Source organism: Geotrypetes seraphini, chromosome 10 (genome assembly GCF_902459505.1).
Source record: "Geotrypetes seraphini chromosome 10, aGeoSer1.1, whole genome shotgun sequence".
NCBI lineage: Eukaryota > Metazoa > Chordata > Amphibia > Gymnophiona > Dermophiidae > Geotrypetes > Geotrypetes seraphini.
The window spans coordinates 65,176,574-65,200,228 of NC_047093.1; the positions used below are offsets into that span (position 1 = coordinate 65,176,574).

A 23,655-nucleotide genomic window follows, 5' to 3' on the forward strand; every position below is an offset into this window, starting at 1 on the left:
ACGTGGGCGGAGCTACAAACAGAAAATCTGATTTCACCCATTCATGTCAGTGGAAAAAATGTAAAAAGCTGCCAACGCAAAAACGGCTTGCCCGATTTGAACGAAACTTGCAACACATCTTCCTTTTCAGTTTAAGAGATTGCAAATTCCAGTGAGACTTGCATTCTCTATCACAATCAACAAATCACAGGGACAGACTATTACATACTGTGAAGTGGATTTAAGATCCCCCTGTTTTTCCCATGGACAACTCTATGTTGCTTGCTCAAGGGTGGGTTCACCCAAGAATTTATATGTTCTTGCTCCTGGAGGTGAAACTAAAAATGTTTATAATCAAGTTTTGTGTTAGTTGTATTGTATTCATTTTGTCAAATATTTCACATTATAATTTGAATATTGTACTTTTTATAAAGCTGTAAAAAAGTAATTTCATTCACCACTATAAAGTATCTTTATTTGAATCCATTTACAGTGTTATTGCTATAATTAAATACCCGTGCAACGCCGGGGCATCAGCTAGTTTGATTTAAGTATTCTTGCTGAGGTGTAAGGAATCAAGAGTCTATGAATGAAAGCGGGGGTTTTATAAAGGAGAGACTTGAGAGTTAGCAAACATATTTTATATGTTATGTGATTAGCAACTGAAAGCCAATGTGCTTTCTTAAGGAGGGGCGATACTTGGTCGAATTTCTTGGCTTTCATGATAGTTTAATTAAGGCATTTTGAATAATTTGTGAATGTCTTATTTCCTTTTGGGCTATTCCCTTAAATAGTGCATTACAATAGTATATTAATGTGTTAAGCGACTTGGGACATAAGAGTTTTGATACAGAACAAATTTGACGTAGTCTGAAGAAAATCGATTTGACAATGCTACTAATATGGTCGTGATAATTTAATTTTTGATCAAAATAACCCCTAGAATCTTGATATTGCTGGTCGTCTGGAGCATGATACCCTTAATAGTAATAAGAAAGTTGAGTTTAAGGCCGTCTTTCCAAGGGAAGAGCATTACGTTTGATTTATTAACATTGAGAGCCATCTCAATGTTAGCGTCAAGCCATTGATGGATTTGTTTGGGTTTCGTATTGATTGCTAAGGTTTCCAGAGGGTTATCAGTGTCCAATGGGTGTAAAATTTGATTATCATTGGCGTAAGCGAATATATTAAAACCAGTGGATTGGCAGAGAGTCATCAAGGGTGCAAGAAAGATATTAAACAAAAGTGGTGAAAGAATGGACCCTTGAGGAATACCATGAGTTGCTGAAAAATTTTCTGAGGTAGCGTTGTTGAATGACACAGTCGAGGAACAATTAGTGAAATAGGATCTAAACCAAGAGAGGACCTGATCCATGATACCAATAGCCTCTAATCTTTCCAAAAAGAGGTTATGGTCAATTGTATCGAAGGTGGATGAGAGATCAAGAGAAAAGGACAGATTTATGGTGATCCAGATAATAGAGAATAGAGGTAGACATGCCGATTAACGAGTGTTCCGTAGAGCGATGCTGCTGGACTGCGGCGGGAGGGGGGGGCTGCTGGACAAATGGCAGAGTTGAATATATGCGGAGACAGGGACCGAGCTCATGGGGAATGAAACACCGAGGGGGACCAAGCTCGTGGGGACGGGAATGGAGCTCGCGGGAATGGGAAGGGGCAAGCGGACAAATTTTTTCCAATGTCATTCTCTAGTTTTACTGATGTATTAAAATAGCTCAATATTGTTTATGATGTTCTCTATGTAATATACACCATCAATCCACAACGGCATATAATAAACTTCAAAGTGCCTAATTTCTAAGTGATCTTTTTTTCAGATAATACCTTTCTAAGTACCTCTGTGGTCTTCAGTTCCAGCCAACCACCAGCCAAATTATTTGAAGGCTTGTTTCTCTTTCTGGCTTTTATTCATCATCATACCTTAGGTTTTTTTTTAAGTGCTTGTGCTCTATATTCTATGTTTTGTGCAAATCGATAAACTTTTCTTATACAACTTTAAAACTTTTGTACTTAGCTTTAGCTATTTCTTCATTATTTTTTTAAACCTTGGAAAGGATCTTAAGGTTCAAACAGTTTCCCCCAAAGGCTTTTTCAAGAACAGGTCCCCCCTTTTGTTTTGTTCCACAGCATCCACGTCAATGCTCAGGACAGCATTGTTTTGCTCCACAGCATAAACCTCAATGCTCAGGACAGTGCCCCTGCTGAACTCTACAAGTTTGCACTGTTCTGATCGTTGAGGTTTATTTCCATAAGAGTGAATCACAATCAGCTTTTGCAAGCAGTGTCCTCTGAGGAAGGCGTTTTCGATATGCCGAAAGTTGGATCCTTGTTGGGGACTATTGGTTTAAATAAAATCTTGATCATTGGTTGAAAAGAAGCCTCCCTTGCCTTTTGTTAGACTGTCTGATTACTCGACCTCAGTCAGGCTCTGTAGGAGCCTTAGGGAAGCAACCTTGATAAATATTACTGTAAAGACGGTTTTCCTCATGGCCATTATGTCAGCGAGAGGACTCTTGGAGCTACAGGTTGTTTCATGCAGAGAGCCCTTCCTCAAGATCATGGAGACAGGGATATCCATGCGCATAGTTCTTTCTTTTATCGAAGTTGTTTTGGCCTTCCATGTCAATCATGAAGTAAGACTTCTGGCATTCTGTACCACAGGATCAAAGAAGAAGGACCAGATTCAGAAAAGGCTGGATGTGAGGAGAGTCCTTTTAAGCTACCTAGAGGTTTCTAATGGGTTCCTGCTGTCTGACCATCTTTTTGTGCTCACCAGTCAGACTCGACAAGGCAGACCAGCATCCAAAGCCATTTCATCAACATATATTGCCTGTGGCAAGCAGCTGCCAGTCTTTGTGAAAGCACATTCGAATAGAAGCAGGGCTTCTTCATGAGTAGAAGCTTGATCACTTTCATCCGAGGACAGTTGCAGGTACACTTTGCATACATTCTCCTGGTACACTTTGCATACATTCTCCAAGTGATTACAAAGTGGATGGGGTGGCAAGGGAGGACATCACATTTGAGTCTTCAGTGTTGCGAGCAGGCTTGGATGTCCCGCCCTAAATTTTGGAGACTGTTTTTGTACGTCCCTATCATCCAGAATAACACACCTATTGCACTAGAAAGAGATTAAGTTCTTACCTTGCTAATATCTTTTCTTGTAGATAGGTGTGTCATTCTGGAGACCCACCCTGTTAGTTATTTCTCCGCCTGCCTATTCTCTCAATCAGACAGTTCAAGTCAAAGCTGAGATTTTGATGTCAGTCAGCCCTCAAGGTCTCAAAGTCCCTCCTTGAGGGATGCAATCAGTCGGGTTTTCAGGATTTTCCCAATGAATATGCATGAGATCTATGTGCATGCACTGCTTTCAATACATATTCATTGGGGAAATCCTGAAACCCGACTGGATTGCGGCCCTCAAGGAGGGACTTTGAGATCCCTGCTCAAGAGTGTGAAGAATAATGTATTGCTGTAGCTCATTGGGGAATGCTTGAACTCCATAAAAGTTTCTGATCTGTATGTTGTTATATTTCAGAGCAGAAGAGCACTGTGTTTTGGTGAGTCTCCCTGTTCCCCTCCTTCTTATGTGTTCATATATAGGTCTATTGTCTGCTTTGGTACAAACTAAAGGGGACGGCAGAGCCCTCTGGTGAAGGAGGAGGAATCGAAAACCTGGAGTGGATTCCTTCTGTATGGCTCACAAACATGGGGCGAAAGGTACCCTATCATCCAGAATGATACACTTATCTACTAGAAAATATTTTAGATATGCCCTTTCCTGTTCAGTCAAGTTAGTGCTCTGCTAACTAGCCAGTCAGACATATTTCTAAAAATGCATTGGAATCATGTTGGTTTATGTTGTCTTGTATTTCAGATATCAGAAGCAGAAAAAGAAATCTTGCGCCAACAATTAGCTCAGAAGATCAATCTATTAAATCAGCTACGCCAGGAGGCACAGGAACTTGAGAGACAAATGGAGAGGCAGAGACGAGAGATAGAGAAAAAACAAATGGAGATTGGAGATCTGCAAAACATTTTAGATTCTATGGATCCCAAAGATCCAAAACATGTAAGAAACTAACAGCTTAAGGAACAACTTTCATTGTTTTGATTAGCAATTCAAGTAGAAAATTTTATAGTAGTTGGTTAAACAGTCATGCTTTATAGTTTTTTAGTCTTGAAATAAGTATATTTTGGCAATATTTTCTCTAGAGCAGTGGTTCTCAACCCAGTCCTTAGGACACACATAGCTAGTCAGGTTTTCAGGTAGTCAGATTTAGGTTCCTGGACATTTGGCTGATGGATATTTGACCGACATTCAGTGAAATGACCGGGCAAATATGCAGAAGCTGTTTCTGCAATAAACTGTCTGTCATGTTAGAGTTGTTTAGATTTTTTATTTTTTTTTTTAAATCCCATCTTCCCACCCCCCCAGTCCAGTATTTCCCCTACTCTTCCCTATTTCCAAGCTGAAGCAGGACCTCTCAGCGTTGTTATTACAGCACCGGAATGGCTGCCCTGCTGTAACAACAACAACCTCCTTGATGCAATAATTTTGGCTGTGCTGGATTTCCCTGCATGGACAGAATTATTGCTGAGCCAACCTACACTCATAGCAGCCAGTTCCCTACCCCTATAGCAGGTGTCTTTGCAGGGGGAATCCCCTGCCGCACTTCTTAGCGAGGGCTGCCTACCCTGAGCGACCCCAGCAGTTCTAGGGAGCAGCCAGGGGGTTCTTTGATGAGACCAGAAATGCAGGCTGTTTCAGGCAGTACCTTTGAAGGAGGATAGAACAAGTTTCCTGAAGAGCTGTCCTCCCTCACAGACACCACCTGAGGCAGCCAGTATTTCTTTTCTCATTGAAGGACTCCCTGGATGCTTCCTAAAACTGATGAAATCAGAAAAACCTGAAAAAAAATAGGAAGGTGAATAGGCAAATCCAACAACAAAAAAACCTCCCAAACCCCAATAATAGGAACTAGACAAGGGAGAGAAACAAAAGCAGAGACGGCTCAATTACATTCACCAACCTATCAATGATGTTTAAGATGTAAGTAGATTAAACGGGAGAGCCCTCAGTAACACAGCCACCCACTAGAGAACCAGTGGAAAAGGCTGTCACATGGCTTACACCCAAACGAGTGTTAACTGTGAAACATCTCCGGGCTCTACTCCGTATTTTTTATAATAAAGTTCTGTATGGCTCACAAACATGGGGCGAAAGGTACCCTATCATCCAGAATGATACACTTATCTACTAGAAAATATTTTAGATATGCCCTTTCCTGTTCAGTCCTTGGTAAGAAATGCAGAAGGAGGATTCCCTCCGCAAACATACTTGCTGCAGAAGGGGGTTATGATGGTGATTCCCTCCCCCATGAAAATGGCTGCTACAGGTGCGACCAAGGGGGGGGGGTTCCTACAATCATTTTGGTTACGCCAGGAAATCCAAGTTCAGTGACTCCTCTTCCCTTCCCTAGCCTCTCAGCTCTTGGACATTTGGCCAACAGACATTTCACTGAATGCTGGCCAAATGTCCATCAGCCAAATATCCTGCTATGTTTATAATTAATTTCTAGTGGGACAGACACATTATTCCTGAACCTGCGTGTAGTCAATAGTGGGACAGACACATTATTCCTGAACCTGCGTGTAGTCAATCTGTTCCTGCAAGAATTTTTGTAGAGAGCCTCAATAGCATTCTTTTGCCCAACCTCCAATCTCTCTGGGCTGTACTCCAATTCCTCAGTTGTATCTCTTCAAGTGAGATGATAGGAGCCTATCTTTTCTGCTTGTATTTATATTTCTACTAGCTTTATAGCCCGTTACATTAACGGGTGCTAGAATATATGTGTGTGTGTCTGTCTTTATTTCTTTGTCTCTCTGTCTCCTTAGGCACTTTCTGTATTTCTGTCTTTCTTTCTTTTGGCTGTCCACCACCATCCACCCCTTCACTTCTCCCCTTATCCAGCAGCAGGCCTTCTCCCTTTATTTTACCTCCCCCCTGTCCATCAGCACCTCTTCCTGCTCCCCCTGTCCATCAGTAGGCCTCCCTTCCTTTTTTTGTTTTACTTCCCATCAGCACCTCTTCCTGCTCCCCATGTCCAGCAGGCCTCCCTTCCTTTTTTCCCCCTCTCTTCCTGCTCCCCCTGTCCAGCATCATGCCCTTTCCCTCTCTCACAATACCTAAACGGTTTACAATACTTTTACAATGAGAAAAAAAAAACAATGCTTAAAAGAAACAAAAAAAGTAATATTGAATAAAATAAATTATAATTAAAATTATTGGGGTTTGTCAAACTGAAAAGTACTAACTGGAGCAGTGGGAGAAGGGGGGACAGGGGAGTGAAAAATGCATTAAGATTGAAAATGTTAAAAAGTGGGTGCGGGGAAGGAGAATACAGTAGGATGGCTTCTAAGGAAGTGTTTGCCATTCTCTGCTGGTTAGGTCTCATCTCAAGCGTTGTAAGCATACTTAAAGAAGGTGGTTTTTACTTTTAAGTTGTCTGGTCCCTTGCAGCCGCGCGGCGGCTCCTCCCGCACGGAGAGGGGAGGAGGCCCTCCCTTCCTCAGACCTGCGTGCCTTCAGCTGGCCACGGCTTCACACGGGCTCCACCGACAGCCGTAGCGGCCTGAAAGATGTATGAGTGCGGATATGTGGTGCAGTAGCGGTATTTCCCTCCCCCTCCACGTTGTGCCTTACCGGAATTTTTTTTGTGTGTAAAAGTGCCCAGCGGCTTCTCTCAGGATCCCTGCCTGCCTCCTTTAGTCCCTTGCCGCCCCCTTCCCGCGGTCCCAACAAACGTCCTTACTCCAGCAGGGGCCGCAGCACTGTAAACACGCTGCTTCGCGGCCTGCTACTGCCCTGATTTGCTCTGCCCGTGTCAGGGGCAGTAGCAGGCCGCGAAGCAGCGTGTTTACAGTGATGTAGCCCCTGCTGGAGTAAGGACGTTTGTCGGGAACTGTCACGCCGCTGGAGCCGGGAGGCAACAGAGAGGGCAGGGGGTGCTAGCGGCTGGCAGCCGCCGCTCCGAGGCCAGACCGTAAGCCGCGCATGCGCACTTCCTAGCTACAGCTCACGGAAAACGGACGCACGCATAGGAATTGCGCATGCGCGGCTTACCGTTTTATTATATTAGATTAAATGCAATTTTTGTTTACCATTTTGCAAAACTTCTGGTGCTGCAGAGTATCCCAAACTGACTGCGGGAGAGCACAGTCTCTAAGGTCGGAGGTCTGCATCCAAGGAGCAGACAGTCTTACAGTCCACAGTATGGAGATTCAGGGACCAGTCCCATGGGAGCAAGGCTCACCCCAGGTTTTGTCTGTAGTGGGCTTAAGTACAGGCTGAATGGTTCTGTGGCGGGGGGCGGGGGGGATTCCCCAGAATCGGGGTTGACTGCTTTCCTCCCCCTGACTTAGTGCACGAGGTTCCAGTGAGTGTTAAGGACTCTGGCCAGTCTTCAAGTTTCTTACGTTTTGTGTTTTGAGGAGGATGCTAAGAAGCTCGGCCTCCCACTCTTTTCTTATGCATCAGAATATTCGGGATATTGTGCATGTGCAATGGAAGACGCCAGAAACGCCTTTTAGTTTTGCGTGGTCTATGGCCTGCCTGTATTCCATCCCGGAGGGGGATAGGGATACCCTGAAGTTGCTGGTGGTGGATACGGTGGTTTCAGCCATCATGAAACAGCATACGGTGCCGGTAGAGGGCGACTCCACTTTGTGGGACTCTGAAGAGCGTAGATTGGAGTCTCTTCTTAAGCAGAGTTTTGATATGACTGCCCTGGTGGTGATGTGGCGGTCTGGTGGCTTGGGCTTTTTTTTGGTGGTCTGACCGTGTCATTGATTGGGAGTCTGATGACTGGTCCTTGGTAGATCAGGAGTAGGCTAAGATCGAGATGGGTGCTTCTTATCTCTCAGATGCCACGTATGATCTGTTGCGGGCTTTGGCCAAGTCCATGGCTCTCGGTGTGGCTATGCATCATACCCTGTGGCTCCGGGCTTGGTCGGCGGACGCGATGTCTAAGGTGAAACTTAAAAAATTTCCCTTTTGAGGGTCTTTCTTGTTTGGCAAGGATCTGGACAAGTTGGTTCAGACCATGACTTACTCTAATGTGCCCTGTCTTCCTGAAGACCGTGCTTGCCGCCCTGCATAGGGTGGCGTTGCTCAGCGGTTTTGCCGATACCGTTCTGGTTGTGGAGTGGCTTCCTTTCCTTCCACTGGGTCTCCCTGGGGCTGTTTCTTTCAGCGCATGCAGTCCTATCAGAGGGGGGGCTGTTGGGAGGGAGGTGATTCCTCTACCGGTCCTTCTGCCACCTGCCCCGCCCAATGATTCCTTGCGGGTTCTTCCCCCGGTACCAGTGGGCGCCTGGTTATGGGAGTTTTACCAGGGATGGGCCAAGATCACAACGGATCAGTGGGTTCTGGAGGTGATTCGGGACAGTTATGCTCTGACTGTTTTCCCGGCCCTTGCCAGATAGAAAACAGTCTTCTTGTCAGGTGACATCGAAGAAGCTGGCCTTTTGTCAGACACTGCAAAAGTTGCTAGACCTCAAAGCCTTCTCAGGAATTTTGCATTGGCTGATATTCCATTTACTTCGTATTGCCCAAGAAAGAGGGGTCTTTTGGCCCATCTTGGATCTCAAGGGAGTCAACGGAGCGCTCTGGGTTCCGTCTTTTTTGTATGGATACCCTGAGATCGGTCATTCTGGTGGTTCAGTTGGGAGAATTCCTGACCTCTCTCGATCTGACGGAGGCCTTCTTGCATGTTCCGATTTGCACCTCCCATCAGAGGTTCCTTTGCTATCAGTTTTGTGTGCTTCCTTTTCATTTGGCCACGGCTCCACGGACGTTCACCAAGATTATGGTGTCATGGTGGCGGCTTTGCGCAAAGAGGGCATTCTTGTTCATCCCTATCTAGATGACTGGTTGATTTGGGCAAAGTCTTGTCAGGAGAGTTCCTGTGTTACAGCTAGGGTTGTGGAGTTTCTGCGGTTGCTGGGATAGGTAGTCAACCTGTCCAAGAGCCGTTTGACCCCCGTCTCAGCGCCTGGAGTACCTTGAGATTCTCTTCAACACCGGCTTGGGGAAGGTCTTCCTCCTAGAGGCCCGAATGAACAAATTGTAGTCGCAGATTTACCTTCTGATGGCCTCCTGGTGTCCTTGGGTGCAGGATTTTCTCCAGGTCTTCGGGTCGATGGCGGCCTCCCTGGATGTGGTTCAGTGGGGCCCGGGCTCACATGCGTCCGCTTCAGTATGCTCTGCTTCAGCGGTGGTCACTTCAGTTGCACGATCTGGACTCTCCCTCTTTGGGGGTTAGTTTGTCGTAGCATCCGTTGGTGGCTACAGTCTTCCAATCTGGTGCAGGGAGTGAGTCTGGATCAGCCACAGTGGACAGTGCTTCTCACATACGCCAGTCTCCTCGGCTGGGGAGCTCAGTGTTGGCTTCCCACATAGCGGGAGTGGAGAATGGCCAGACGGAGTTTCTTAGTCGTCACATGCTACCGTGTTTCCCCTGAAAATAAGACAGTGTCTTTTTTTCATTTGGGGCCTAAAAAAGGGCACTAGGTCTTATTTTCGGGGTATGCACATGATCATCTCTCCCTTCCTCTCCTTCACCCCAATTCTTCCTCTTTCCTTTCTCTCCCCGACATGTGCAGCATCTTTCCTCCCTCACATCCACCTGTGCAGCAGAAGTTTGCCCAGCTTCTATCCTTCCCTCCCTCCCATCCCTCGTGCAGCCTTGCCCAGCTTCTATCCTTCCCTCCCACCCATCCCTTGTGCAGCCTTGCCCAGCTTCTATTCTTCCCTCCCTCCCATCCCTCGTGCAGCCTTGCCAAGCTTCTATCCTTCCCTCCCATCCCTTGTGCAGCCGAACCCTTGAGTACCCCCTAACTCCACCGCGCAGCCGAACTCCTGCTGACCTTCCTTCTCTCCCCGCCGATCAATAATGCGGCAAAGTGAAATTCCTGAAGGACAAGGCCAAGCAGCCTGTTTAGAGTGCTGCCGGCCTGACGCTGCTTTGGTTGAAGGTAGGGCTCGCTCGAGGTTGGCGGGGAGGGAAGGATGGAGGGTCAGCAGGGGTTCAGCTGCGTGGTGGTGGGGGGCGGCGGCAGCGGGGGGTGCCAGGTTGAAGAGTTGTTGGCGAATCCAGGGACTAGGGCTTATTTTGGGGGTAGGGCTTATTTTTGGGGTAGGTCTTATTTTGGGGGAAACATGGTAGATCCTGGAGAGTGGTGTCTCAGTCCCGCAGTCTTCGAGTTGATTTTGCAGGCTTGGGGTTGGCCAGTCATGAACCTGATGGCCACGAGTGTCGATGCTAAAGCGCCCCGGTTCTTCAGTCAGCGCAGGGATGTTCAGGCTGAGGAGTTGGATGCTCTGGTACAGCCTTGGTCGGCGGGTGGCCTCCTATATGTGTTTCCTCCATAGCTGATGGTGGACAGAGGCCTTATTCGTATTGCTCAGTACCCTGGCCATGTGATCCTGGTGGCTCTGTACTGGCCCAGGCACAGATGTGGTTAATCATCTCGTGGCAGATATTTTTCCGCTGCCTCACTTGCCTGACCTTCTGACTCAGGGCCCCATTCCAATGTTCAATACGGGTCCCTTTTGTCTTACAACTTGGCTCTTGAAAGGGAATGTGTAGGTAAGAAAGGTTATTTGGATAAAGTGATCTCCACTCTCTTGGGGGCCCAGAGACTTTCCAAATCTCAGGCTTTTGTGTGTATTTGGCATATCTTTGAGGAGGGGTGTGCTGCGTGTGGAGTGGTTTTCATTCATTCCTCTTTGCCTCACATCTTGGAGTTCTTGCAGGATGGCCTGGAGAGAGGCCTGGCCTGGTCTTCCCTCCGGGTTCTGCTTGCGGCTTTGTCTTAGTTTCGCAGTTTGCTGCAGGGTAGGCATTTAGCATCTTCTCCAGACGTGATTCGCTTTTTGAGGGTTGCCAAATTGCTTTAGCCTCCTGTGCAGCCTTCATTTCCGGCCTGGGATCTCAATCTTGTCCTGTCCATGCTCGTGTGCCCTCCCTTTGAGCCTCTGGATTCTTGCTCGTTGGAGGACCTTACTCTTAAGGCAGTCTTCCTGGTGGCCATTACTTCTGTGAGACGCGTTTCCTAGCTTTAGACTTTCTCTTAGTCCTCCCGTCCTGGAGTTTTCTAGGGAGCGCATTGTGCTGCAGGCTGTTCCTTCCTTTCTGCCAAAAGTGGTTTTGCCTTTTCATGTCGACCAGTTCATAGTCCTCCCGGTTTTGGGTAGTCAGGAGAGCTTTTTGGAACAGAGGCAGTTGTGCAAGTTGGATGTCTGTTGGGTCCTTCGTTCTTATGTTCAGCAGACCCAGGAGTTCCAGAAATCCATGTCAGCTTTTGTCCTCTTAGCAGGTTCTCGTAAGGGGGTCAGTGCTTCCAAGACTACCATTGCGTCCTGGATCAAGGAGACTATCATTTTGGCATACCTTCTTAAGGCTCATTCCACTCAGAGTCAGGCAGTTTCTTGGGCTGAGTCGTCTCCAGTGGATATCTGTAAAGCTGTGGTTTCGTCTTCTCTCCATTCCTTGTGTGACACTAGTGTGGACGTTCAGGCATGTTGGGACGTGGTGTTCAGTGAGCGTGTTCTAGTGGCAGCCCTTCGGGGGTCCCACCCATGATGGGTACTTCTTTGATACATTCTATCAGTGAGCTGTGCCAGTCTAGAGAGATGCTGAAGAAGGAGAAATTGGGTTCTTACCTGCTAATTTTCTTTGTGCAGTTTTTTCTGCGGGACCTCGTGTTTTTAGTAGGGTAAGGGAGATTAAAAGAAAGCGGCATTTGGCTCAGCTGGCAAGCTGTGGGGACGTTTGCTGAAGGTTCTTATCCTATTCAATTTCCAACAGTATTATTCTATGTTAGCTGTTACTCCTGTTGGGAGTGTTGTTGCTGTTATATTTTGCACTTATTAGTTTTACACTTCTCCCTCCATATCCACTGGGGTTAGGGGCAGAGCTGACCCTCCATCCTTCCCTTCTCGCTGACCACGAATGAGCCCTACTTTCATGCGAAGCAGCGTCAGGCTGGCAGCACTCTGAACAGGCTGCTTGGCCTTGTCCCGTCGGGGATTTCACTCAGTAATACGGCAGAATGAAATCCCTGACAGACAAGGCCAAGCAGCCTGTTTAGAGTGCTGCTGGCCCGACACTGCTTCGCATGAAGGTAGGGCTCCCTCCATATTGGGTGAGGGTGTATCTGTTCTGTGTGCATGAAAGACATGGTTTTCTGTTAGCATTGACTAGCCTTGTTTGGCGAAATGCATCGAGCATGTTTCTTGGGAGCACCTTGAATAAACCTGATTTGTCTGTCGATTTTCTTTTGTTTCATATTGGATTCTTTGGACTGCTTGCCATGTTGTTTTGTTACAAGTTAACATACATGGAGTGTAACGTACTAGAGGAGTTACAGATTTGGTTGTTTATACATAAATATGGGTTACAGTTGGTCGACATAGAGTGAGGTAGTTGAGAGGCATTGTAAACTTGGTTATTAATATAGACTTATATTTCAGATAGTATTACTGCTTTACAATATATTTGAACACTTTCATACACGTATTGAAAGGGTTCAGGGTTAATGTCCTGGGTAAGTAGGTGGGAAGGGAAGGAAGGGGGATTTGTTCAGAGATGTTTGGGGGTTGCATAGAAGAAAAACTGTGCACTGGTATGCTAATCTTTGTTTTGAATTTTTTTTTTTTTTTTAATAAAAGAAAATACAGGTGGAAATAAAGAAGTAAATAAGAAAATAGATAAATGGGGAGGGGGAGGGGTGGGGCATGGCCAGGGGTCCCAGTGTACTTGTATCCCTAGGAGCCCTCGAAGAATTAATCCTGCCCTGGTCACGTGATCTGCATAATATAATTTTTAACACTCATTCTCTTCTGTGGTACTTCATTGAATTCATACTTTTAAATGAATGGCTTTTTATTGCAGCCTCATTGATTCTATCTTTTTGTGAAGTGAAATGAATTTTCATTCTCTTTGTTTCCCTTCTGTTGAAACAAAAGGGCAGAAGCTACAGGTCTTCAAAAATAGCTCACTGCTGACCTTGTGTGGCAGTAACATGAGTTTTAGATATATATGCAGGGGTGTGTTGTTGGTTTTTTTTTTAACTTACACCACTTAAAATACTTCCACTATCTTATCTTGTGAATGTTCTCCAGAGAGGTTAAACCGTTTAGAATGTCACACTAATAAAATTAAAAATAGATACAAATTTTAAAAAATGCCCCTTTACTTTGCTGATTTCTGTTTATCATTTATTAGGATGTTGTGAATGCAAGAAACATTTTTTTCAAGGCTAGGCTTTTGTTTTTGTTGATGAGGCCTAATGAGACTTAATTAGTCCCAACAAAGGTACATACCAGTGAGAGTTTTTCCATTAATTAGAGTATATCATAAAGAGCAAATGTGGAAAGGAATACATGGAAAATTGTAAAGCAGTAGAATCGGTTTAGCTTCTGAGCAATTGCATGCTTGTTATTTTAGAGACAGCTACGCAAAATGGGAACATTTGTTTAAACCATTATATATATTGCAGTTTCATTGAAAACTGGAGGAGACTGCTTTCTCCTGGGACTGAGCCGCGCCTTGCTTTGCTTCTAGTAGGGAACTGTCAGTGTAACCCGAGTGTGGGATTGGCTAGTTAAGGGACTTCCTGTGTTGTGATTTAAAGCAGGCAGAGGAGGGGCGAGTAGAGCTCAGGGCTGTAAGTTGTGATTGGGTAATGCTTGCTGCCTGATCGTAGTCTTCACAAAGAATGTGATTTGAAACCGTGGGAAGTTACAGATACTGAGTTTTAAACAAGAGTATTTCCATCAAATGAGGAACTTTAAAGCAAAAGGAAACCCAGAAAAGAGCTAGCTACATGATGATGTTTTTAAACTGCTTCCTTTAATCAAAGTACCAAGATGTATTTTGTGTTTGGATTTTCTTGGTTATGGCGACAGAAGACAACAAAACTGTAAGTTATTACAATGGTAGCCTGACATATTCAACAGTGAACAGTGTTAATTTGTGTTTTACTTACTTTATAAAAAGTAGGTTAAACATTTAGCATTTAATAACTTTGAGTTATAGTTGATCTATATGTTTATGTTGTGTATGGAGACATAAATCCCTAGGAAAATATTTTCATTATAGGACATTCAATTGGATTAATTCTTCATAAAGGACTTCATTATGCAAATGTTATGTTTGTATTTATCTGATTTTCTAGTTATACAGATTATTAGTAATTAAGACTAGTCTGTTTTAGCTGAGATCAATATACTGCATAAATTTTTTTGAATGTGTCCAGTATATTCATTTACAAGAAACAGGAAATGTAGTGAATTAGAAATCTATTGCTACAATGTGAAGAAACACATCGAAAGCATCAGGGTACTGAGGCTGTAGCTTTAACCACTAAGCCACACTCTTCCCCACTTTTTTTTTCAGATACTTTGAATTTCTTTTATTACATTTGCTTTATTTCTGTAAAAATTTTAGTTCTATAAAAATTAATGCAGTTCAGATATACAGATAAAGTTACAATCATGAGCAGCAGTACATCAGTCACATGCAGTTGCTTCCACAGCATAGAAAGTACTGGTTCCATTAATTAGATTGCCATATTTTCTGTGCTATTTTACTTAGCATATTTTAAAGCATTAGGGGCTAGATTCAATAAATGACACTTAAAAATCAGCGCTGAACATTATCTTATATAGGACATTTCAAGATGGGTGTCCTTTTTTTAAAAAAATAGCACATAGCCTCAGGATTCATGCTCAACTTTGGGCACAAGAATTTACACCAACTGAAAACAGGTATAAATCCCAGCAAGGAAGTTGGGCGTGGATCCACACTATTCTTTAATGCTGCATGCATTTTAAGGGAACACCCCCTTTACAGAACCATGTGGAAACACTTAGGCACTATGCTATAAATGGGCACAAAAGTGTGTTTTCACACAGATCTGCTGATTCTGCCCCATTTTGGCATTTTGTATCCGTTAGAATGATTTTCCTCAACAAAACTTTGGTGTGGAAGTAGCGCCTAACATTCAGCACCAAAAAGAGAATTCGCCTGTAATAATAATAATAACTTTATTCTTCTATGCCGCCATAATCGTGTGACTTCTAGGCGGTTCACATTGAAGAGCGCTGGACAATCAGCGAGTTACAATATGCAGATAGTCAGTGAAATTACAGTATGCAGAAACTTAAATAGCAGCGAATTACAATATACAGTTTGTTAAGAATTTCAGAGGGAACATATTAGGAAAAAAATAAAATTGGAATTAGTGTAGTTAATGTTTAGGTGATATCTGTCGAATAAGGCAGTTTTTATGACTTTTCTAGACTCCCCTCAACTTTTATCCTAACAGGAGTGCTCTTTCAACACCATTGGTAATAGAACCCATGCGGGATGGGGTCATACTGGATTTAGTGCTTACAAATGGGGAAAGTGTTTTGATGTTACAGTGGGTGATCATCTGGCATAGATGTCCTCTTTTGTGCATAAGTAAACCAAAATACATTTGGAAATGCAAACTATAAGAATAAGTAATGATTGCAGAAGATGTGTTTTGTTAGTGGGAGTGTGGTTTTGCATGTTAATGTAGAGAGCTATGAGGTATGTAGTAGACCTAAGTCCCTCTATTATTTGTTTAATGGCTATTTAAACCAGTGTCCCGCAAACTTTTCAGCCAGAAGGCACACTAAACCCAGTGACCTGGCTGGAAAGCTCTCGGAAGTGCGAGGACGTTAACGCAGTGACGTCACAAGCATGCATGACATCATCACTTTGACGTCCGCACATGCGCAGAGGCCCATCTGACCTCGACAACCCGTCAACTTCGGTAGGGGTCCTGGAGGAGGGAAGGTGCAGGGAGAGGAGGAGAGACAAGAAGAGTAGTCGGCGCAGACTGACTGCTTTCAGGACGCGCCTCTCACTGTGAGAGACACATCCTATAAGCAGTCAGTCCACGTCAGCGCCTCTCCTCCTTAACGGCTTCTCGTCGGGACACACCTGGAATCTGCGGCACACAGTTTGCAATACACACTGATTTAAACAAAAGCTCATCCTGTAACATGCTTTCTTGTTCACAGTCTCATGTGAAGGCTCAAAAGGCAAGTAAAGAACAACAACTTGACATGATGAACCGACATTACAAACAACTCGAAAATCGTCTAGATGAGATGCTTTCTAGGATTGCTAGAGAAACAGAGGAAATCAAGGATCTTGAGCAACAGCTCACTGAAGGTACTTGCTTTTTCTTGATATTTATGAAAATAAGTAGCATTTTTAAAAAAGCAGAATAGGGAACAAAGGTTACTACGTTTATGTATTAAGTATTGTGTTTGATGGAATTCTTAAGCAAAAGATTTGGCCATTCATGTGAACAGGCTTATTCATCAGATCTTATTACATTCTGGCTTGCAGTAGTCAAATGTAGCACGTTATTAGCTGTCTATGCTTATTTTAGAGCAGTGGTCTAATGTTGAGAGGGGGGAGGTTTTATATATTATTATTCATATTGGGAAAATAATAGAGGGAATGATGAGAGGGGAGGGAGGTAATTTGATGTATTATAAGATAAATTAGAAAGATTGTCAAGTGATATATTTAATCTTATTGTTTTGATGTTTGTACACTTGATGTAAGATTGAAAATGAATAAATATTTATTTAAAAAAAATTGGTATAGGCTGAATTATAGCTTTTGGTGGAACTCTGTGTCATATATTTAAAATGGAAAGGATACTTGCCATGCAGCAGGGGAACTTTAAGAAATTTCAGGATATTTGGGAGCCATTAACAAGATACTGTAAAGATTGAATATCACTTTTTCCCCTTAAATATGCACATTCAAGGTGGGTGGTGGGAAGGGATGTTTTTGTTTTTTATGAGTCCAAATAAAAGTGGGGAGGGGGGATATTATGTGTTTTTTTGTGTTTGAAGAAAGTTATTAAGTAGGGGGGAGGGAGGGATATGGAATCTGAATTAGATTTTAATAGATTATTAAGTGTTGTACTTAAATAAAAATGATGTTATATACTGTTGCACTTATTGTAAGTTTCAAAATGAATAAATAATTTTTTTTTAAAAAGAGCAGTGCTCTTCAACCTTTTTGCATATAAAGTGCTGCAAAGTAGACATGAGAGAGCTCAGGGGCTAGCAAAGATTTTAGGTTTACACATGTAATTTTAAATAGTCATTTAAAAAATCCCAACTAATTTTATTTTGGCTTATTACACCATAAATGTGCCTGTGGTCCACGCCCTCCCTCCCCAGCCATTAACCTCAAAAAAAGAGAAAAAATAATAAAATGGTTGCTGCCCTCCCCCCCTCCCCCCACCAGCTGTGCTGTTCACTCTCTGTCCTTCTTCCTTGCTGAAAAGAAACTTACCAGCACCAGTTGTCTAGGGTCAGCACAGCAGCGACATTACCAGGATAAGGGCAGCAGGAGGTATGCACAGCTAATGGTCAGAGGCACTGGTGGCTCTGGGGTTAGGAAGGAGGGGGTCAGTATTGATTGTGCCTCTTACACTGCTTTCACTTCTGTTGGAGCAAACCAGAAGTGAAAGCATATGAAGCCAGCCAGTGCCGCTGCATACTTGGTCGGGGTTGCACATCTTCTGTCAGAATCCTGGAGTTATTGAGTTGCAAAAATGGAATACCAGGGCCATGTATTAGAGACCACTGCTTTATAGTAATAGGATAGGAACCAGAATTCAAGGGTACTTATCTACTGCTCCAGACCTTGGACAGATCATTTTATCATTTGCTAATCTCTCAGATTAAAAGCTTGTTGGGATAGGAACTCACTCCTGGGTGGACTTTGTAAAGTTTTCTTTAGAGTATCATATGTAAAGTTACCTAAAACAGCATAACATTGATCTAGCTATTCTGCCTCATTCTTGTTACAATGTAGCTCATCCAAAATAGTATCCAGGTCAGTAACAGTGCTATATTTATTTATATAATGAACAATTGCAGTTCCATGTGTTTTATATGAGCTCTTTTGTTCTGTATGTCTGTAGTTCATTTGAGTTTTGTACTGTTTAATTTTCTCAGATTAGCACCTGGAAGTTTGTTTACTCAAGTATCACTCTTAGACTTTGCCTTTGGCAGTAAACATTTGAAAATCAATTTTATGGCTTTTTTATTTGGCAGCCTGTTCTGATTTGATTTTGACAAATGGCATTCTCAAGTTTTAAAGTTTGTTCTCCTTGAATACTACAATACAGAAATGTTTGCTAGTGAAATCTTAGGGTTTAATCTGTCTTGTATACTGGTAGATGTTAAGTACAAGTAGTGCCTTATCTCCCATGATACACCTGAAAGGGCTACAAAGTTGTTTGTCTTTCTTTGTGAAATTGCCAGAGGAAACATGGGGTTCTAATATAATTCAGTACAGTGGTACCTTGGTTTATGAGCATAATTTGTTCCAGAAGCATGCTCTTAAACCAAAACACTCGTATAACAAAGCAACTTTTCCCATAAGAGTTAGTGTAAACTTGAACAATTCGTACCACATCCCCAAAAACTTAATTACCATTAGGGATGCCTCCACCGCTGCCTCTGCCACAGACCCATCCATGCGGCTCCTACAATTCTCCTTCTCTGCTGCTGTTCGCTGCCTCTCACTGCGAGTGGTGCTCGCTAAGCAAACACCGCCGCCGCCGCCACCATAGAGCCCGACTGGACACTGTTGGCTCTGCCACTCTCAGACGCTGCACACCCCCCGCTCCCCCCCTGGATGCCACTACCCCCTCTGCTGGGACTCTCAAGTGCTGGCTCACTCCTGCCGGACGCACCATGACTCCCATGCTTCACCCGAGGCCACCGGCGCTGCTATCGCCTCTTCCCCCCCCCTCCCCGACTGGCCCTGTCCTTACCCTTGCACCGCCGGAGATAAAAGTGCCTGCCGCCGGTCTGCTGCTGAGCCTTGAGCATCTGTGCATGCTCAAGGCCTTCTGGATCTCATCCTCACCGAGATTCTCATGAGAATCTCGGAGAGGGTGATATCAGAAGGCCTGAGGATGCGCAGATGCTCAAGGCTCAGCAGCAGACCGGCAGCAGGCACTTTTATTACCGGAGGTGCAGGGGTAAGGCCAGGGCCAGTCGGGGAGGGGGGGGAAGAGGCGATAGAAGCGCCGGTGGCCTCGGGGGCAGCAATACTGTTGGTTCCCGCTGTCGGGTCGGGTTGGGTGGGGGCTCGCAAATTGAGTCAATGCTCGGTTTACGAGTCAAAAGTTTGCTGAGTGTTTTGCTCGTCTTGCAAAACACTCGCAAACCGGGTTACTCGTAAACCGAGGTTTGACTGTATATTCAGTCTCTCATATTCCCCCAAACTATGTTTTACTTTTGTATTCTAAACTGCCATGATGTTTACAAATGACAGTATAATAAGTATTTCCAGTGCAATAGGTGAGACATTCTAGTCCAGACATGGGCAACTCCGGTCCTCGAGGGCTGGAATCCAATCGGGTTTTCAGGATTTCCCCAATGAATATGCATGAGATCTATTTCCATGCACTGCTTTGAATGCATATTCATTGGGGAAATCCTGAACACCCGATTGGATTCCGGCCCTCGAGGACCGGAGCTGCCCATGTCTGTTCTAGACCAGTGGTTCCCAACCCTGTCCTGGAGGACCACCAGGCAAGTCGGGTTTTCAGGATAGCCCTAATGAATATGCATGGAGCAGGTTTGCATGCCTGGCACCTCCATTATATGCAGATCTCTCCCATGCATATTCATTAGGGCTATCCTGAAAATCCAACTGGCCTGATGGTTCTCCAGGACAGGGTTGGGAACTACTGTTATAGACAGTAGGGTTATTTCCCTATAGCCGCATGCTGCTGCAGAAGGAATCCACTCTGGATTTTTCACTCTGCCTCTCTTATACTTCACTAGGCTCTCTAGCTCCACCTTCAGTTCTTTCCTTCTGCACGCGTGCCTGCAGGAGTGTTTGCTATCCCAGTACAAGGAGGCAGCATATTTTCACATTTGTGGTGATGTCATCCACAGAGCCCCAGTATGGACACTTTTAAAATGCATCACCACTTTAATATTCATTGCGCATGTTCGAGTGCCTTCCTGCCCGATGTAAGCTCGCGGTACCTCAGTTCTTAGTTTTCTGCGGAGCTAAGAAATCATGGATGGGAGGGGATAAAATTTTGTTTTATTGTTCAATATGATAAGAATTCAAGTGATATATTAAATTTCAATGTTAATTAATGTTACACTTGATTTAAGATGTCAAAATGAATAAAGATTTACAAAAAAAAAAAAATCATGTTTTTGAACGTTGTTCAATTTTTGCCTTTGTCTTCCTGCTCACGTATATTTTTTAGTAGTATTTTTTATGCTCGTATTATATACGCATTTTATTTGAGTTAAAAAATAATAATAATAAAACTTATTATTGAGGCTATTTTTTCCCTCACAATTCTTCCCTCGCTGGCTTTGCCCATCGAGGCTTTTCCTTTTTCCTCAGCCATTGAATTCAATTTGGCTGAGGCGGCTTTTTCCGTCGATGACCCGGCTGTTAACTGGTTTTAAAAAGTGTTGCATGTGCTAATGGCAAATTTCCATCACTGACCCACATAGTTGGTGTTTGCAATGTCTTGGCCCAAAACACTGTATTGAATCCTGCACGTGGTATTCTACCCTACAAAAACGTACAATTAAGAGTTGAAAGCTCCAAGTAAAGTTGTTCGGCACCAGTATGGACACCGAGATGATATCGCAGCCTTCAACATCGAAAGCATCGGTGTCGGGGGACATCGCTCCATTGGGTAAGCCAGCTAAAAAGTTATTATATCGAGTCCCTTGATGCCGACCAAGAGACAACCGCTCTTACGTCTGGCCTCTTCTACATCGAGGTGTGCATCCTCTTCACAGTCACCCCCACCGAGGCCGGACGGGGCACCGATGTTACCAGCAGAACACCAAACAGTATCGGTGCCCTCGTACCATGAGAAGCGCGAAGCACTTTTCCAAGTTAGTGACATGTTCAAGCTTCTTGCTCCCGATACTGGCTTCATCGGTACTGGCCCAGCCTGAGCATAAGGCCACCAGGTCCTGCGGTACCGATACTGGATCTCCGGTACCATGCCAATGTTCTATGCATAAAAGCAGTGCTCTTCCTCATGGTGTTGATCTAGCTCTTCAATACATCAGCGTTCTTCATCATCCTCTCGACGATCCAAGTCTGCGCAGCATCATTCATCCTCAGCTACTTCGAAATGTAAACATTGCTCTCCTTCCCGTGTAAAAGGAAATCACATCATCATCTTCATCATATCGACACCGGTCTTTACACCGTCATCGATCCCAATGCACTCCTTCACCAAAAGATTTTTATGACTCGAACTTACAGTCTGACTCAGCGGATGATGTCCCTGAATCTATTAGAGAGGCTTATGACACTACTTCTGAGAAGTCTCCTCAAAAGTCTCCACAAAGAGCTAAGTCTTCTACCGAAAGACTGTCTTTCACAAAATTTATTTGGCAATTAGGCAAAGAGCTTCCAGTCAAATTAGAAGCTGATTCTGCTCATATTGCTGAATATTTAGAGGCTTTGGACTATGATAAGCCTCCCCAAAAACTTCTTCATCTGCCATTACATGGTATTCTCAAGGAAACTCTTCATAAGAACTGGGAGACCCCCCTTACTATTACTGTGGCTCCCAGAAAATTGAACACTCTATACAAAATCACTTCTTCCCCTGGTTTTGACAAACCGCAGCTTCAGCATCAGTCCCTGGTGGTAGAGTCAACTTTGAAAAAATCTACTCCATCCAGAGTTTATGGTTCAGTGCCCCCGGGATGAGAAGGACGCACTATGGACAAGCTTGGCTGTCACCTGTACTATACCAAAACACCATGTTGGCTAACAGAGTCCTCAACTACAATTTCTATATTTCATGCTATGTCAAGCATCTGGTTAAGAAATTGTCTTCTTTTGATAGATACAACCCTTCAAAGCAATTATAGGATTTTTGTCACATCTCTTGCACCCTTGCCCTGGCTAGAAAGCATATGGCGAGATTGGCTTATGATGCCTTTGAATCGTCTTCCAGAGCCTCAGCTATGTCAGTGGCAATGAGATGTCTAGCATGGCTCAGAGTCTCTGATATGGATATCAACCTCCAGGATAGATTGGCTAACATTCCATGCTTGGGTGATGAGCTCTTTGGTGTATTGAAAATGCCACTCAAAAGCTTACTGGTCATGAAAAACATTGGGATGCCTTAGTGAAATCCAAGTCTAAGCCTTCAGTTTCCAAACCTTTTAAGTCTTCCTATCAAAGGCATTTTTCTTCCAAACCTGCTGCTCCTACTAGACCACAGCAGAAGAAAGAGAAGCAACAGCATCCTTAAAAAACCCAGCCACAGCTCCACAGTCTTTTTGATGTGCTTCTAGAGAGCATAGCTGCTGTCCCTTTATCCCAGCCTGTCCCTCAACCTATCAGAGGATGGCTTCAACTTTATTATCCTTGCTGGGATCTGATTATCACAGACCTCTGGGTTCTGACAGTTATTCGAGAGGAATACTCTCTTCACTTTATTGACATTTCCTCCAGATCATCCTCCAAGAGAGTCTTCTTCTCACCCTCAGCAGATGTCCCTTCTTTGGGAAATAGAATCCCTTCTCCTTCTCAATGCCATCGAGAAGGTTCCTCCAGGTCAGAGGAACCTGGGTTTTAGTCCCAGTATTTTCTTGCTCTGAAGAAGACAGAAGGTCCTCGTCCAAGTTTGGATCTCAGAGGCCTCAACAAGTTTCTAGTGAAGGAAAAGTTTTAGATGTTATCCCTGGCAACTTTATATTCCCTCTTAGATCGCAATGATTGGCTATGCTTTCTGGATCTGAAAGAAGCCTACACTCACATTCCTGTGCATCTGGCGTCCAGGCAATTCCTCCAGTTTCAGATGGCTCAACACATTACAGTCACTCCTTCGCTTCAACAGTCGCTGCAGTGGTGGATGAACTATTCCAATCTGTCCAGAGGATTATTGTTCCATATTCCTCTTCATCAGAAAATTCTGACCACAGACTCATCCACTTATGCTTGGGGGGCTCATCATATAAATCTGTTGGAACTCGGAGCTTTTCAGCACATTGTGACCAACACCGTCCTTCTTATCCATGCAAACAAATCAGGCCGCAATGTATTACATAAACAAACAAGGAGGCATGGGGGGTCCCTCTGTCTTTGCCAGGAGGTCCAGAAGATATTGGAACTGGGCCATTGCTCGCAATATATTCCTGAAAGCAATATACATTCTAGGGGAACAAACTTTGTTTGCAGACAGGCTCAGCAGATTTCTTCAACCACACTCAACTCTGCAGTTCTGCGTCCCATATTTTCTCAGTGGGGGACTCCTCAAATAAATTTGTTTGCTTCTCCCCACAACCACAAACTGCCCCAGTTTTTGCTCTTGGCAGTACTCTCCTCAACGTATGGAAGCGGATGCTTTTCTACTAGATTGGACTCACAAGTTTTTCTATGCTTTTCCTCCAATTCCTCTCAACGCTTACATCACATATTAGTACATTGGCCTCAATGTTTGCGGTCCCTGGAGAAAGTTACGTATCTAACATCTTTTCTGTAGTCCCTTATGGACCAATTT

The 23,655-nt window shown here is 44.1% G+C and overlaps 1 protein-coding gene across 3 annotated transcripts in view; it reads left to right on the plus strand.

The window, feature by feature from the left end:
- Nucleotides 1-23,655, plus strand: part of CNTRL (centriolin) — a 350,863-nt gene that overhangs the window by 145,333 nt on the left and 181,875 nt on the right. For 2 of the 3 annotated variants that reach the window (XM_033961428.1, XM_033961427.1), the window contains exons 11-12: nucleotides 3,878-4,072; nucleotides 16,121-16,274. In XM_033961428.1, coding sequence (XP_033817319.1) covers nucleotides 3,878-4,072; nucleotides 16,121-16,274 — 349 coding nt within the window. Of the gene's footprint in view, nucleotides 1-3,877; nucleotides 4,073-13,751; nucleotides 13,990-16,120; nucleotides 16,275-23,655 lie in introns of those variants that run through there. The other variant, XM_033961429.1, reaches the window with a different exon arrangement.